The sequence below is a fragment of the Lissotriton vulgaris genome, chromosome 1_2, assembly GCF_964263255.1.
Source record: "Lissotriton vulgaris chromosome 1_2, aLisVul1.2, whole genome shotgun sequence".
Classification (NCBI taxonomy): domain Eukaryota; kingdom Metazoa; phylum Chordata; class Amphibia; order Caudata; family Salamandridae; genus Lissotriton; species Lissotriton vulgaris.
Genome location: NC_141686.1, coordinates 308,756,668 through 308,774,130, shown reverse-complemented (window position 1 = coordinate 308,774,130; position 17,463 = coordinate 308,756,668). Strand labels below are relative to the sequence as shown.

The 17,463-nt window shown below is 43.8% G+C and overlaps 1 protein-coding gene across 2 annotated transcripts in view; it reads right to left on the bottom strand.

The window, feature by feature from the left end:
* Positions 1 to 17,463, bottom strand: part of LOC147736577 (zinc finger protein 692-like) — a 96,828-nt gene that overhangs the window by 46,768 nt on the left and 32,597 nt on the right. For both annotated transcript variants that reach the window (XM_086953318.1, XM_086953319.1), the window contains exon 5: positions 15,962 to 16,004. In XM_086953318.1, coding sequence (XP_086809444.1) covers positions 15,962 to 16,004 — 43 coding nt within the window. The remainder of the gene's footprint in view (positions 1 to 15,961; positions 16,005 to 17,463) is intronic.

The window sequence follows — 17,463 nt, the reverse complement described above, 5'->3', positions numbered from 1 at the left end:
TAGATGTGCTGCTTCGTGGTGAGGTTTCTAGATGTGCAGCACAGGTGGAGGTTTCTAGATGTGCTGCTTCGTGGTGAGGTTTCTAGATGTGCTGTTTCATGGTGAGGTTTCTAGATGTGCTGCTTCATGTGAGGTTTCTAGATGTGCTGCTACATAGTGAGGTTTCTAGATGTGCTGCTACATAGTGAAGTTTCTAGATGTGCAGCACAGTTTGAGGTTTCTAGATGTGTTGCTTCGTGGTGAGGTTTCTAGATGTACTGCTACGTGGTGAGGTTTCTAGATGTGCTGCTTCGTGGTGAGGTTTCTAGATGTGCTGCTTCGTGGTGAGGTTTCTACATGTGCTGCTACTTAGGGTGTTTTCTAGATGTGCTGCTATGCAGTGAGGTTGCTAGATGTGCGGCAACGTGGTGAGGTTTCTAGATGTGCTGCTTCGTGGTGAGGTTTCTAGATGTGCAGCACAGATGAGGTTTCTAGATGTGCTGCTTTGTGGTGAGGTTACTAGATATGCTGCTACGTAGTGAGGTTGCTGGATGTGCGGCTTTGTGGTGAGGTTTCTAGATGCGCTGCTTCGTGGTGAGGTTTCAAGATGCGCTGCTTCGTGGTGAGGTTTCTAGATGCACTGCTTCGTGGTGAGGTTTCTAGATGTGCGGCTACGTAGTGAGTTTTCTAGATGTGCTGCTACGTGGTGAGGTTTCTAGATGTGCAGCACAGCTTGAGGTTTCTAGATGTGCTGCTTCGTGGTGAGGTTTCTAGGTGTGCTGCTTCGTGGTGAGGTTTCTAGATGTGCTGCTACGTGGTGAGGTTTCTAGATGCACTGCTTCGTGGTGAGGTTTCTAGATGTGCCGCTACGTAGTGAGTTTTCTAGATGTGCTGCTACGTGGTGAGGTTTTTAGATGTGCAGCATAGGTTGAGGTTTCTAGATGTGCTGCTTCGTGGTGAGGTTTCTAGATGTGCTGCTTCGTGGTGAGGTTTCTAGATGTGCTGCTACGTGGTGAGGTTTCTAGATGTGCTGCTTCGTGGTGAGGTTCCTAGATGTGCTGCTTTGTGGTGAGGTTTTCTAGATGTGCAGCACAGGTTGAGGTTTCTAGCTTAGCTGCTTCGTGTTGAGGTTTCTAGATGTGCTGCTACGTGGTGAGGTTTCTAGATGTGCTGCTTCGTGGTGAGGTTTCTAGATGTGCTGCTACATAGTGAGTTTTCTAGATGTGCTGCTACATAGTGAGGTTGATAGATGTGCGGCTACGTGGTGAGGTTTCTAGATGTGCAGCACAGGTTAAGGTTTCTAGATGTGCTGCTTCAAGGTGAGGTTTCTAGATGTGCAGCACAGGTTGAGGTTTCTAGATCTGCTGCTTTGTGGTGGGTTTTTAGATGTGCTGCTTCGTGGTGAGATTTCTAGATGTGCTGCTTCGTGGTGAGGTTTCTAGAAGTGCTGCTTCGTGGTGAGGTTTCTAGATGTAAAGCACAGGTTGAGGTTTCTAGATGTGCTGCTTCGTGGTGAGGTTTCTAGATGTGCTGCTATGTAGTGAGTTTTCTAGATGTGCTGCTCCGTGTTGAGGTTTCTAGATGTGCGGCTATGTGGTGAGGTTTCTAGATGTGCAGCTATGTGGTGCGGTTTCTAGATGTGCTGCTTCGTGGTGAGGTTTCTAGATGTGCAGCACAGGTTGAGGTTTCTAGATCAGCTGCTTTGTGGTGAGGTTTCTAGATGTGCTGCTTCGAGGTGAGGCTTCTAGATGTGCTGCTTCGTGGTGAGATATCTAGATGCACTGCTTCGTGGTGAGGCTTATAGATGTGCTGCATAAGGTGAGGTTTCTAGATGTGCTCCTTCATGGTGAGGTTTCTAGATTTGCTGCTTTGTGGTGAGGTTTCTAGAAGTGCTGCTTCGAAGCGAGGCTTCTAGAAGTATTTCTGCGTGGTGGTCTTTAGATGTGCTGCTTTGTGGTGAGGTTCTTATATGTGCTGCTTTGTGGTGCGGTGTCTAGGGGTTTAGTAAGGTCCAAAATATGTACAATTGCTCTTGATGGCTTCCATGATTGTCTTCTTGTGTACAGAGGAGGAGTCACAGAGGCCTCTATCTGCAGCTATGCTCGGTCAGAGATTTAGCAGAGGTGAGGGGAAGTTGAAAGGAAAGGAAAACGTAAGTGAAGTGAAACAAGACCTGAGGAAACTATTTAAGAGATAGGGCAGAGGACTCAAACGTTATATCAGAAGACTACACAAAACAAACTTAACAATGCTGGCGGTTTCAAAACTAGCAAAATACCAACAGTGCCAGTGACAGTAACAACCTAATGCACTCACCCCCAACCCTTTGTAGAACCAAACTATGTATGATGCAAAGAGGATATACAAAGGATTGAGTATAGCCTGCTGTTGCCTTCACTTTAAAAAGCAATGCATGTGCAAGTAGCACAAAAGAGCTAATAAAATCCCTTATCTAGTATAGCAACTAGCCTCTAGGAGACGTCTGAAAGCAACTTTTCAAAGCCAGGAACAAAACAGAACGTTTATTTTGCTGTGTCTGTCATTGCATGGGACACTCTTCTGCCTAACCTGTAACCTGGAACCGGCGTTGCTGTATATCACAAGGCTCCTCAACCCACGCCTCGCGATACCCGCTCCGCGGGTCCCGCTTCGGATTCCTCTTGCCTGACGTTCCAGTGGGGTTTGTGTGAGGCTGCAGGGCTGCGAGCGCGAACCGGGACTCGCCTTCCCAGGAGTCCCGGTGTCAGTGGCCGAGTCACCTGGCCCCGATCTCCCTGACCGCCCCGCCCCACCTCCAACAACTCGGCCTATAAATATTGGAGTCATACGCTGCGCGGGAGCGCCCGGGGCTAAGCCCGGGCAAAGGGCGGGCCGTCTGTGGCCGTCCGTGACCTGGAGTGACCGGACCGGGCTACCCCTCTAACCTGTGTTAACCCCCTCTTTCTATCGGGGACCATGGCTGGAAGAGATAACAGAATTAAATCATCACTAACTGGAAGTCTATCAACCGCAGGAGGTATGGAGAAATTCCTCATAAGGGCCAACAACATCATAGACAAGGAGATTGTCATCCTGGAAAAACGTCTATCATCCGAACTTATTTCTCTTAAACGTTCATCCATAGGGCCTCTTGCTAATGCCATAACACCTAACAGAAATAGCGAACAATTTGCTATCCTGGAGGTAACATCCCTGCCAAGAGAAGACCCTGGCACCTTGGCTACCTTGGCTACCACAATTGACACTGTGGCGGACATTAATTATGTCCCCGAAAGTATTAATGTCTCTCTTTCGTCCCACCTTGAAGGGAGCATTATTCAAACTAAGAGTCAAGGGGAGAGAGAAGGCGCAATTAGGAAACGGAAAAGAGTCTATAATAAAAAAGAAACTAAAACGGGAAGGTCTGTAAAATCAGCCAAAGTACGGGGCGAGCCACCCCAGATTACCAACCCCCATGACGTTACCCCCCGGGTAGAGAAGTGTCCATTGAGTGGGCCGTGGATTTACTTAAATCAATTATATCTCCACTAGAGGCTAAATTGGATAGGTTAAATTCTAGAATATCCAACATAGAGAAAACCACTGCCTCTATCCTAGCTACTCTTAGTAATCCCCAACGTCCAATAATCCCGCCCATTGTCCCAACTCCTCTGGTCCCTCTACCTCTAAATCCGAATCAACTTACCATTCCTTCATTAAATAACTGTCTACCGACCCCTTCCATGCCCAGCAATACAACCGCCGAGCATGTGGCAAGTCATCAATCCAGTCAATCTAACCCCCCAGTTCACATGGATGAGGCAAATCAGGGATCTCCGGTTAAGGTACACAATACTCCTAGACCTAGACGGCCTGATCTCCCACCAGAGGCTAACCGGTTCACAGTCATCCTGGCTGGAGTACCCCCATTAGAACAAGGGGAGACAGAAACCTTCAGTTCCCTGAAAAGCAAGATAATCAAATGGCTTAATTGGAATAGACCCCTCCCGACCCATTTACATAACGAAATCATCATGGTCAGGAGGGTTCCCTGGATAGGTAAGACCCCTAAAAACATCAATGGAGACTGCATAACCGTCAGCTTCAGAGATCCCCGTACGGTATCCCATATATGTGCAGGCTTCAACAGATCCTTCGATTCCACCATCCAGACCCTTCCAGTTTCCTACTTCTTCCCACCAACTAACAATTACCATCAATCAAGAAGAGGGGACTGGACTGTTGTGGAACGTAGGGGCAGGCAGCGACCTTACGATACCAGACCACCTAGACAACCCCAATACGCGCCCCAATTCCACCCCTTTACGGATTATAACCGCTTTGGTTGCCTAGAAGGCCTGGAGGGAGTTGACTGACTACACCCTGTTTCCTCTCCCCCGGAGCCAACTCTTGCCCCAGTTAACAGTGTAGCTCTATCTACTGTCAAACCACCGACCCAATGCATGGAAACCGCTCCCAACCTGACATCTACTCCACCCATTGTCCCGAAGGCAGCTCTTCCTGTACCTCACGTGATGGCTCCTACCGATGTGGGTTATGTAACTCCCTCCACCATAGCTACCCCCACTGACCTGGTACAAGCTCCCGTTGATGTGGGCAAGGCAACCTGCCCCATCACATCTATCTCCACCGACACGGTACAGGCTCCTAGGCTAAAGGGATATTCGATGGCGAGCTGGAACATTGCAGGGTGGCGGAAACAGGTATCAGCCCTGGGTTGGAGGGAGCACATCAGGGACTTTGACATTTTGTGCCTGCAAGAAACGTGGTCAGTGGAAGATATTCACTATGATTGTTTTGTTTCTTACAACTGTAATGCTGTAGAGTCTGTTATGGGGAGGGCTAAAGGCGGATTACTGATCTTACTATCTGTACACCTCCCTATACATGTAAGGGAAAGTCATTTAGTGGGGTCCCATTAGCAGATACTGGAAATAAAGGTTAGTAGGGATAGAAATATTCTATTGATCAACCACTACAATAACATCTTTGACCCTTCCAGTACCACTGTTGTGGATGAACTTGAAACTGTTATAGACTCAATTCTCTGTAAATCGGCCATATCCTATGATATTATTTGGGGGGGAGACTTTAACATCAGGACTTGCCCTCTCTCCCATACAAATGCATGTGGTTATGATGGGGATAATGGGGAGTATTTATTTCATTTTCTACACTCCCCCTACGGTACTTCCCTTAACAACTTGATGCTAAAGTACGATGTGTCCATTCACCAACATGCCCCTGACAACGAGGGTAATTTGGCCCCCACTTTTACGGGGAGAAATACTGTTTCTATAATTGATTTTTTGCTTATCTCCACTCGGATAGTTCCGCATTGTACAGTCCCGCACATCCTGGACCTTGGACTGAGTGACCACAATGCATTAACCATGGCCATCTTCTGTGAGATTACTAGGAAGGTATTTTCCGGTAGGGTTGTTGATGACATTACCCCATGTAGGCCGAATGGAATACGCATTAAGTGGTGCGGGGAAAACTCCGAGAAATTACACTGCAGTGTTGTGAAAGCCGGCCTAAATGCGATACTTTGCTGTCTCGAAACCGATGTCCCACCTGAATATTCCGTAAATAATTTCGAGAAACTGGGTGCCATAATCAAGCAAACCCTCACCACCAAGAAGGCCCCAATCAAACGGGAAACACTGGGTTGGTTCAATCAGGCGTGTACTAAGGCGTTAAAAGCCCTTAAGTTTGCCCTCTCCATCAATCCTAGAGATAGGGAAGCAGTTACACTCTTGAGGGCTAATTACAAAAACGAACTGAAACTCAGGAAACAAGAACTAAGAGAACTAGCCTGGGAAGATCTGAATAAAGCTGCAGCCCTTCGGGACAGCAAGCTGTTCTGGAGCACCATCAACAGCCCATTCCTCCAAAAGGAGGAATTTCCAGTTCTTACCGCCCAAGTAAGCGAAGATAGCTGGGTGTCACACTTCACAGGGATTTTTGACCCAACTGGAGAACCTAATGATAATTTCTGTAACAATCTTATCTCCCCAGTTGAAACCCTGAGAATTACGACCCATGAGGTGGATATGGCAATAAAGAATAGTAAAGGGGGAAAGGCACCTGGCCCAGATGGGGTGCCAATTGACCTTTATAAGCATGATCTGGCCCTTTGGAGTCCATTATTAACCATAGCATTTAATGCTGCTGTGGATAACAGGACTCCCTCAAGCTGGGGTGAATCCATTATAATTCCAATCTACAAGACGGGGGATAGAGGAGAGGCTAAGAACTACCGCCCTATCTCCCTTCTGGACTCCTCATTAAAAATCTTGAGTAGGGTCTTGTTAACTCGATTGGAAGACTGGGCCACAGATAACCATATCCTCGCCCCATCCCAATACGGCTTTAGAAAGGGCCTTGGTACTATTGAACAATGTATTAATCTGAACCTTTTAATTGGTAAATATACCAAGGCCAAACCGGGAGCACTATACCTGTGTTTTGCGGATCTTTCTAGCGCCTTCGATTTGGTTGACCATGCCTTGTTATGGTCAACTTTACTGGGCATGGGGGCTCCCCCTGACATTATACACTTCTTAGCAAGACTTTACTCTAACCTATCGGCCCAAATCCGTTATGGTCCAGCGGGGGAGTGTACACGAAAGATTAAGGTAAGATCTGGCATCCGTCAGGGATGTGTTTTGGCCCCGTTGCTTTTCTCGCTCTTTATTAATTCGGTTGAGCAAGATCTAAAGCAAATTCAAGCCGATGCCCCCCAAGTAGGAGGTCTTCCCATACCGGTATTACTTTATGCCGATGATACTGTTTTACTTTCCAGGACCCCTATAGGCCTTCAAAAATTGATGAATGGGTTTTATGATTTTATTCAGAGAAGGAAACTTAAAATCAATAACTCCAAAACCTTTGTTATGGTGTGTTGTAAAAAGTCCAAACTTCTTAAACCCTTTTGTTTTAAGGAAAACCATATTGAGACTGTTGCCAATTTCTGTTATCTGGGAGTTACTTTTAACAACAGAGGTTCATGGGCTCCAGAGCAGATAAATGTTAAAGCTAGAATGGGGAAAGCATCCCTAGGTGTGTTCCGCTTTGCTTCTAAAGTGGGAAGCCACCGTATTGTACATATGCTGAATATTTACAAACACAGATGTACATCGATAGCACTGTACGGTTCTGGGGTGTGGGGACATTGTAATGTAAGGACCCTGCAAATTATGGAAAACATGTTCCTCAAACGGCTGCTCTGCCTTCCATCTTCGGCATCTACTGTTTTAACACACATGGAATTAGATCTGGACTACTTATCTGATCTAACAGGACTAAGGCCATTGCTGGTCTGGAAATCCATTTTTACCAAGACGGAAACTGCATTTACCAAAGACATTATTAAGGACTGTTTACTTTTGGATAAAGTTTAAAATATTCCTTGGTTAAAATACGTGATTTCAACTGTTAAGGATCTGTTTGATATGGATGTGTGTAATGACCCTATTTGTTTGAATTCTCTGACCAAACAGGAAGTCAAAAATGAATATTTGAGGGTTAAATCTGATCTGCGGAAAAATGCAACTAAAGAGTATTCTACCCATATTTTCCATTATTCTTTGAAAGAAGACAGACCTGGTATACCCATGTACCTTAATGTTATCCATAGACAGTCTCACCAATTTGTACTTTCAAGACTGAGACTAGGTATAGTACATAACTTAGTTGCCTTCCCCACAATGAAATGTCACTCGGTCACCCCTTGTCCGTGTGATGGTTTTACTAAACAAAGCACACCGCACTTTCTCCTACTCTGTCCTTTGTACAAAGCCCAGCGTATTTGCTATCTTAAACCTATGTTTTTGAAATATTCTACAAATACTACAGAAAATGCAATGAGGCTATTATTCTCACTCGCGAGCCCAGATTTATGTTTCTTTACTGCTACTTTTATTTTGAAATCTATCACAGCAAGACTTAGTATGGTTTTTCCATAAATTTATGTACAGTAATTCCCACATTTTATGCCTAAATTTTCTTGCCAAACAATTTCATTTGTACTCCCCCCCGCCCCCCCCCCCCACCCGGGGCTGTATCTTTTTGAATATATTCATGATTGTGCAATGTTTTAAACTGTATACTTTTATTATGTTTTTTTTTTTAAACAATCGAATAAAGTTTATAAACTGAAACTGAATCTTTTCTTTCTCAGGAAAAAGAAGTGTATTTCACAGATGGTCTTTTTTTTTAATAGTGTATAAACGTTGGAGGAGGAAATGGCTGGTGGGAGGGAGACCAGGTTAATTTTAAAAGCACACATGCATGACTGTGTAGCAAGATTTCAGTTCACTGCACAGAGTTTAGCCGTTCTACTTTACAACTGAAAACCACTGGGCAGCAGGTTAATTTCGAAACTTAGGCCAAGGCAAGAGTACTGCAATATTGTAAAACAGAGAATTCAAATATAGAAAACTGGTCCCACAGACTATAATATTCCATACAATTCAAATGTACCCAAAGGTTACTTTAATCATTTTACATAGTAGATTATAAAGAATTCATCAGTGATTGCGCAGTGGATGTGTTCGGTGCTCTCATAAACATGATACACAAGTGTGAATCAGTGATCAAAAATGTGCATCATAAAACAAAAAGACTACGGCCCATTTCCATGGACATTCTTTGAAAAAGGGTCCATAATAAAGTCAACGTTTCGATCCCCGAGAAGAAGTGTGGGCTCATCATCAAGACTCTCAAAATAAGTGAGCCCCAGACAGGGAGAACAAAAACTGAAAAAGAAGACAGTTAACAACCCAAATTAAAATGACAAAAGCGCTGCTAGAGTGTGAGCATCACGTACATACAGTGTGATTTTTACTTGCAGAATGCAGAGCATAAGCTTATTTGGGAAAGATAGAGACGCATGAGAAGAGTGTTGAGATGAGATCCTGCAGAGTGCACTGAAAGTCAATCAATGCTTATGTTGATGGAGGCTATCTAATTCCAATCCACAGGGCAGAGTGCAGGATCCCAAGATGTCCAGCCCACCAGGGTACAGCTAGAAAAGTGATCATGGCAAGCTTAGGCCCAGAGTAAGTAAAACCATAGTGAATACTGGGAGAGTATATGTTAAAATGTACATAGTTGAATATAGGGCCCCCAATCACTTGCGGACAAAACAGGTGCTCCATGCAGGTGGAAATGTCACCATAAGCTATTCTTCTGGTCAAGCGCGAACTCCGCGATAAAGTCAAATAATTGTTTGTGCTGAAGGAAATGCACCGCAACTAGCGGGTCTTCCCAGGAGTAAAACACTTTGAAGAAAGTCAGCTGCAGTGCGCTGACAAAGTAAATAGAATACGCTTGAGGGTAAAGAAACTCCGCAGTGAGCAGGAGAGGTGTGGGGCTGCGGGCAGGGCAGCTGACCACAGAGCACAGGGCTCACGGTTCGATCCCCAGCACCGAAGGCAGATCAGCCCAGCATCATGAGACTCTGGGCCATTGCTCACTTAATCTCCCCGGCGGCCCCCAGCGGCCCCCAGCGCCTTGAGACCCTTACGTGTGATTAGTTTGTGCTTTACAAATACCAGGTCAGTGAGCGATTCTCCTGCAGAGTACTGCATAGGCCGGCAAATTGAGCGGACTGTATCGGCGTCAGGGAGCATTTATTGGGCCTGTGTGGCGATGCGTCTCCCGACATATCTAGTCTATTATGCTCCAAGAGGTGAACACAATTCATGCACAGAATTAAGAAAATAGAAAAAGCACTTGGGGGGGGGGGGGGGGGGGGGGAAGGAGGAGATGGCGGATGTAATCTTGCAGTATCTAAAAATATTGCAGAAAAAATTTACTTGGAGAAAACAAATACATATATTTACATAAGGCTAGGAAGAATACATGAAAGGGAGTCCAGAGGTTATATAAAACGAAGAAAACCTGGAGATGCCAAAGATTACAGGATGGGTAACAGCACTAGAACAGAGTAGTGTACCCGGTTAGCAAGTGGGCAGGAGGAGAATGGTAAGAACATCCAGAAACACTTGCATATTAATAATGAAAATGGTTGGCTGCTTGTATGAAACAGGTTCAGCGGGAAACAACAGACAGTGCAGGTAGGAATCTGAAACCAGCGCAGATGAAAGTAGTCCATTCCTCTTGATGATTCAAACCAGTCCTCACTGTATCCATTCTGAAGATCCATTTCAGTTCTTCCTTGTTGAACGGCAGTTTCAAATTGCCACCTCTTTCCAGTTATTTCAACATGTTGATCACCTGCTTCTTTATGTCATCCTCCATATGGATTTCAGCAACAAAATGTTCCACTAAAGGAGCAGAGGGGACCTTACAGCGGATGCAGCTCTGGTGTTGGCAGATATGCTTCCTTATTTCCAGTGTGGTCTGCCCAATGTGCAGTTTTCCGCCTGGACATGTTATACTGTAAATCACGTTACAATATTACAGTTAGAGAACACGAAGTGGTATCTCAATACTGGCATGGGAAAATGTTTTAGATTCTATAAGAAACAGGCACATTGAAAGCGTCCTTTAACTGGTTCAATTAGGGTTTCTGGTAATATTCTGGGTGTAACTGAGACCCTTTCCAAATGATCTTTCAGGTTCTTTCTCCTTCTATACGACAACATGCGATGCTCCAGAGCAAGGTCCCGTGCAGACAATACCGTTCAGCGTTTCTCGATGGTTTTAAAGACCAAGGTTGAGAACAGAGAGAAAGTGGTCACACAAATGAGTTTCTTGTCTAAGTAATGTGTCTCTGGGATAGTACCAAGCTTGCCTGAGTGAGCGTTTTCAAAGACATTTGGGGTACTCCCTTGCGATGACTTTAACAATTAGTATTTCAGCCTCTCTAAGGAAGTCTCCTCTGTGAAGGCAATTTCTATGTATGCTTCAGAATGGACTATAAGGTAAGGAGTCTTTCAAGGAGCATGTGTGGAAACTGGAGTTTTCCAGCAAGGTATTTCTTTTAGCCGGTTTCCGATAGAGTGCTGTGTATAAAGTGTTGTTTTCTACTTTAACAATTACATCTAGGAAAGGGATTTCGTCCCTATTGCTTGTTACAGTAAAGGCTGGACCATTACCTGCTTGATTTAGCCAGGTAAGGAAAAGTGTTAGTGTCTTCGGGGAACCCTTTCAAATCAGGAAAATATTGTTGATGTAATGTTTCCACATGAGAATATAATCTCTAAAGGGATTTTTTTTGGGTGGGTTGGTCTCACTTATTTTGAGAGTCCTGGTGATGACCCTACCATTGGTCTAGGAGAACGAAACATCGACTATTACTACAGACCCTTTGTTTAGGACTGTACATGTACATAGAAATGGGCCATGTAGTTCTTGTTTTATGATACAAGTGATCACTGGTTCTCACTTTTATCATGATTATGAGAGCACCGAGTACGTTCCTCATCACATGCACACACACACGCACTACGCCTTCACTGATGAACTCTTTATAATCTACTATATAAATTGATTAAAGTAACCTTTGGATACATTTGAACTGCTTGGAATATTATTGGCCATGGGACCAGTGTTTCTATATTTGAACATACCGAAGGTCCCAGGCGACTCTCTGGTTCTCTTGTAAATTTGAAGTCAAACAGGAAATTCAATGCAACATGACAGAAGTTCTTAAAACTTTGACCATCAGAAACAAAGACGCATATTTCTACAAACAAAAAAGAGAATCTGTAGTTTTTTTTAACCATATTCACTGCAATGCCCTCAATGAGTTATAGCATGTGCTTCCTTTTTTGATTAGTCTTAATTTCTAATGTTAATATAGTGTGTTACACTGCCCAGCTGATCACTTTAGCATGCAATCAGTCACAAGACTTTCCCATGTCCCAATTTATTCATTTTTAGAATGTATTTAAAATGTAGGATTACGTTTTTTTCAAAGCTCATGTGCCCTTTCTTTGAGGCATTAAGTATCCGGCTTTGTTTCCCCATTTATCAGCTATTGAATTGCAGTAAATAAAGAAAAACACACGAGGAAAAATGAGTGTGTTAGCTACAGGAAGGAAAAACAGACACTGCTTCTAAAAAGGTAAAGCATAAGGAAACCTCTTTCCTTTAAATTACTTAGCTGGTGCAGCCAGTTCAGGTTCCACTGGAGACTGTTTACGCTCTAAGTGAATAGTGGGAAGCCCTCCTCTCATTCTAGTTTCTGCTTCCAAGAGCAGCCAGGAAGAATGTAGACCTCAGAGCTCCATGCCTCTCCTCATCCACTCATGTCCAACCTGTGAGTAGCCCTAGCTCACTGAGAGCCATGTCTTTCTTCACTTGTAATCCTTTACACTGCCTCTCATCACTAGCTAGAGGGGAGCCAAGGGACAGGAACTACTTTACGACCTATTGTGTCAAAAATTAAGAACAATGAGGATGATAAGTTACTCAAGCGAGCCTCCTGGGGCTGCTGAAAGGAGCCAGTGAAGAGAAAATTGGCTCATCAGCTGTTGCCCTGGGCAGGTACAAAGGAACCATGTGGAGGGAAAAAGAGACAGACAAATTAGCAGTAGGAGTCCTCTTAATAGCACCTATACTTTCACTTCAGTGCAGGAGGCACCTAGAAAGAGGGATCCAGGCCAATTTCATTACCTCATCCCACGCCACCCTGGTGTGAACCCCAGAAGGACAACAATCGTGCAACATGGAACAGAAGCCCCAAGTGCCTTTTAGAACATCCCCAAGTGAGCAAAACTACAGGAGTCCTTCAGGAAAGAGGGGACTGGGGACTACACGATTCCACAACAGCTTATGAGAATGTAGTTGGACATCTGGCCTGGCACACGAGGAAGCTCACTTTCATATAAACCTGTTCAAGAAAGTACCAGGTCGAGCACAGGCATCAGAACCCAAAACTGGACACTAATGACTGAACATCACCAAAAGCAGCACCTTGGCACAAAAGCCACACCTAGGCATATGAGTTTGTGAGCAGGCATTTACAACTGCAGTTGAACACATGATGCTTCACTTAGACAAATACTAATAGCCAGTTCCCATATAGTGCTTTACTACTGCGGTACATATGAGGCTGTGCAAGACATAGGAAGCACTGAAAGGGTGTGCAAGTGCTCAGCTGGGCACCTGAAGCTATATGTGGGCATTTATGAAAGCAACTGGGATCATGAAGCTGCACATGCACATATACGTGCTTTTACATACTACTTAAGACTACATGTTTGCAGTCTCTAAATAACAGGTGCATTTGCTACCAAATTTAATAGAACTTATTTTACCAGTTTCAGAAGAACGGAAGGTTAAGTTTTCCCCGTCGAGATTCTAACTGGGTGCAGCAGATGCCAGTGACAACATAATTAACGGATCCACCTTATTGATACATAATGCTGCACAACAACATAGAAAGAAACACCTGGGTGAATGAGAAGGGAACTTGGGCACATGAGGTAGCACACTGTGTGAAGCTGCAAATGCAAATAAGAGAAAGACTGTGAACGAGAGGAAGAAACTGTTCACTAGAGGCAGCAAATGATCACATGATGAAGACATGGGAGGTAGGGGTTGAGCATACGAGGATGCATCAGGGAACAGGGAGAAGTGTCTGGGCAAGAGGGGCAGCAATTGGGCATCAGAAAGAGCAACTGGGCAAGAGACACGAACAAACATAAGTAGCATAAACTGAGCTTCAGAGGTAGAAGCAGAACATACGAAGCAAGACGTGGGCATACGAGGTAGGACATGGGTATATAGACAGCAACTGGACAGGCGGAGCCACACTCTGTGCCGGAGAGGTAGAACATGCATAGAAAGCATAACCTGGGCATTGGAGGGGCAAGCTGGGCATCAGAGTCAGTAGGTGGGCTTCACAGATGGCAAATGGACATCATAGCTAACAACTGTACATGTGTCAGCAACTGGGCATACGAGGTAGCAACTTGGCATACGAGGAAGCAACTAGGCATGAGATGCAACAGCTATGTGAGACAGGTAGGAATAGGAAATGGAAACATAACGTTGGCATAAGAGGGAGAACCAAGGCATCAGAGGCAGTAACAACACCAATGAGGATGCAATTGAGCATATGAGGCCACATACGGATAAGATGAAACAAGTGGGTATATGAGGTAGCAAGTGTACATGACAGGTAGGATCAGGAAGCATACAGTGCACATTAGAAAAACTGGGCAACAGAGAGAAACTGGGCATTTGAGGCAGTAACTAGACGTGAAAGGTACCAAACTGACTTATCGGGCAGCAACTAGGCGCAATAGGTAGCAAGTGGCAATTAGAGGCAGAAGGACAGCACTGTGGTGACAGAGTTAGCATCTAAGCATCACAGGCACAAAAGGGCATCATAAGGAAGCGCCATCTGAGCATGCACGAGAGGTACCCGAAGTATTTGAGTGTGGGCCTACGAACAGAGGGGATCTAAACTGACCTACGAGGGAACTGCCTCCAATCCATTACGTTAATTAGCATCAGTACTGTAATGGCCCAGTAGTACAGAATGATGACCGTCCATGACACATGACAAATGATCAATAAAAATCCTGTTACGTCAGTGCCAAGATCAAGCTTTAGTGGTATACAAGCGCTGTATAAAGCATGGTATGTCATATGATGGTCTTCCTGGGGGATAAGTTGCTGTATCTGGGTATATAATGGTTGTTCTTGAGCACAAGGATTGAGCCAGACATACGACGGCATTACCAGGCACGCACATTTTTATCTGGCATTTCAATAGCTGTGTGTACCATGTGAAACATTTCCATGGCCTACCGTGAGAAAAAATGTCTTGGAATTTCATGGAAACAACCTGGACAACTGCTGGTCAATGGTAAATTAGACATTTTATTACTGTTACTAAGAAATGTTACTTTATTAATTTTATATTTATAGGAATATGTCTATTTACCTCAGTTACTGTTGGTCGCAAGATACCAACAGGGTGCAAAAATGTGAACATGCAAGGATTCCTTTAGGTACAACATGACAGAAGTAGATGTATTTCAACAATGTGTGTGTGTTAGACCGGTAAAGTTTTATTTTATAAAATGCCCCAAGTACCAAAACAAACAACTAAAAGAACCTCTACTGGAAACCCATTAAAGTCTGATAAATGTTTATTTCAGAGCTTTTACATAGGCCAGGTGATTTTCTATCACTCATATGTCTTAGTTGTCTAATTGGAGACGGACCTTCTTGCCATTTTAGATTTTCTACACCAAGAAATCCCAATCTGTCCTTGGGAACAAAAGCGTGAAGCTATGGGCAGAACACAGAGTTCCAACTTTCTCTTCAAGCTGGCCCACGACATTATGATTTGAGGTCAGAAAAATGAATGAAAATACTAGTGCATATGTTTAATCCCTGAAAACTAGCAGGACCAGATTCCAAGTCATACTGGATAATTCAAGTTTTGAACGTTGTTAGGGAGACTCACCAGCTTGAAGAAAAGCCTGTAACTAGCATGTGGCACTAAAAGCCCCAATTCTGGAGCTCTTCAATGCGCCAATGAGTACTTTGCAATCCTTGAGTTATTCTCAAATGATTCTGAAGGACCCGGTGCACATGCTGGCATGCGATTTAAGAAGTGCTCTCAGTAGTTCTTACAATTCTTTGTACATTAACTTGACGTATTTATATCATCCAGTACAGGTCGTGCTCATAATAGTGCCCTGTGGGTGCGGCTTCAACTACTTTAACACCCAGCTCTGCACCGTGTATACAGTGAGTCTGCAAACCTCATGGACCTCGCCTGACATCTCACTCAGGTCCATTCACAAGCAACATCCTTTTCAACCATGCACGACCTGTACAAGGGGGTGAAGAGCTACATAAATATTACAATATAATAACACTAAGCTCAAGATTTAGGGTGCAGGGAAGAGTGTAAATATGAGGTATGCTTTCTCCCCGCCCACCTGTGTCTAACACCATGAGTTCTTTGTCTCAGAATGGTTTGCTTCATGATCTCCCATTCTATCCTCATTTCTACTGCAGAGAACAGAAATGTGGCACATACCTATTCTCATCTGAAATGCCAGTCTCAATATCCGCCCGTAGACCTGCCAAAGACATAAAGAGATCACCAATTACACAACCTATGACACAGTATCATAGGAAAGAGAACATTGCTAGAAATGAGTCAGGAGCCTATGCAGAATAACACTAAGTGAATGGAAGATGTGGTAAAAACAAAGCACAGACTTAAGGTATGACGAAGGGTCCAATTTTAAAACAGGCCGCGACATAGCTCAAAGATACTCTGGTATCAGAAGTGACAGCAGAAACCACAGAAGAGAATGAGGGTTAAAGAGAAGGTGAAGGAACACAGAAGCAAATGCTGCGCGTCAAGGCCGAACTCACAAGTATCGATTTCGCATTTTCAGTATAGAAAAAGATTTACTTTTAAATGTTCTTTTAATTCACAAAACTATATAAATATGTACTAAGTACTTAATCATAGATGTCAAAACAACGTACAACCCTTGCTAAAATGGCAAAGTGAAAATCTTCTACCACAAGTGTTTGCAGCAGGGGTCTAATCAAAGGCAAATTCCTTACCTACAGTGTTAATCTGTCAAATTGCCTGTAAGAAGCATCTGCCAACAACCTTTGACATTGTAATGATAATCCACCCTTAACAGCCTACAATAACTAAATCAGGCCTACCCTTTTGTCGTAACTTTTCATAATAAACAGATCACCCCTATAGCATTGATCAACAGCTTGTCACCATCGCCAACTCAGTCATACTTGTAAAGCATATTCTTTCCTACAAGACAGAAAGTGCAATATAAGCACTCTTTTTTCATCAGAAGCCCACACATTCCTCCCATCAAACCTGCACCCAGAGCCAAACTCCTCTCTCAATAGTCATTCATAAAATTACATTTATGTATAAATTGATAATTGGCAAAACAAAATGCAACACTTTCTGTATCAGCACATTATTTTCCCCTTGGCTTAGCCAACACCAAACGCCTGGGCTACTGTTAGGCTGTGAGGTTCCCTGCAAGAAATGATTTGTCTACAAGCTTTAACACAGTGCAACAGCAAACCACCCTTAAAGGCCTAGTAGCTTAATCATATGATTTTTACAATAACTTAGTCAGGCCTATCACCTTTGGGTAACTTTTCATTTTAAACAGACCAGGTCTGTTTTGCTCCTATTTAAATCTTTGTTTGCATCACACTTCTGAATTACAAAACATTTCTTTCGTAATTCCTGATATATTTTTAAATACTGGTCCTAGTCTTTTACAAGCTGTTTAAATGGTGTGTGTTAGGGAAAAAACTGACATATTACAGCCTTTTTTCTCACAATGACTGTCAGACAGCTCAACTGGCAAAAACCTCCAACTGTAATAATAGAAAAGTAGCTTCTACTATACCTCCAGAATTTTGATATAATTGCCCTTCAAGAGACCTGGTCGGATGAGCCGTACCAAATACAGGGCTTTAAAGCATACTACACACCAGCTTCAAGAAATGCTAAATATGGCCATTCAAAAGGTGGCCAAA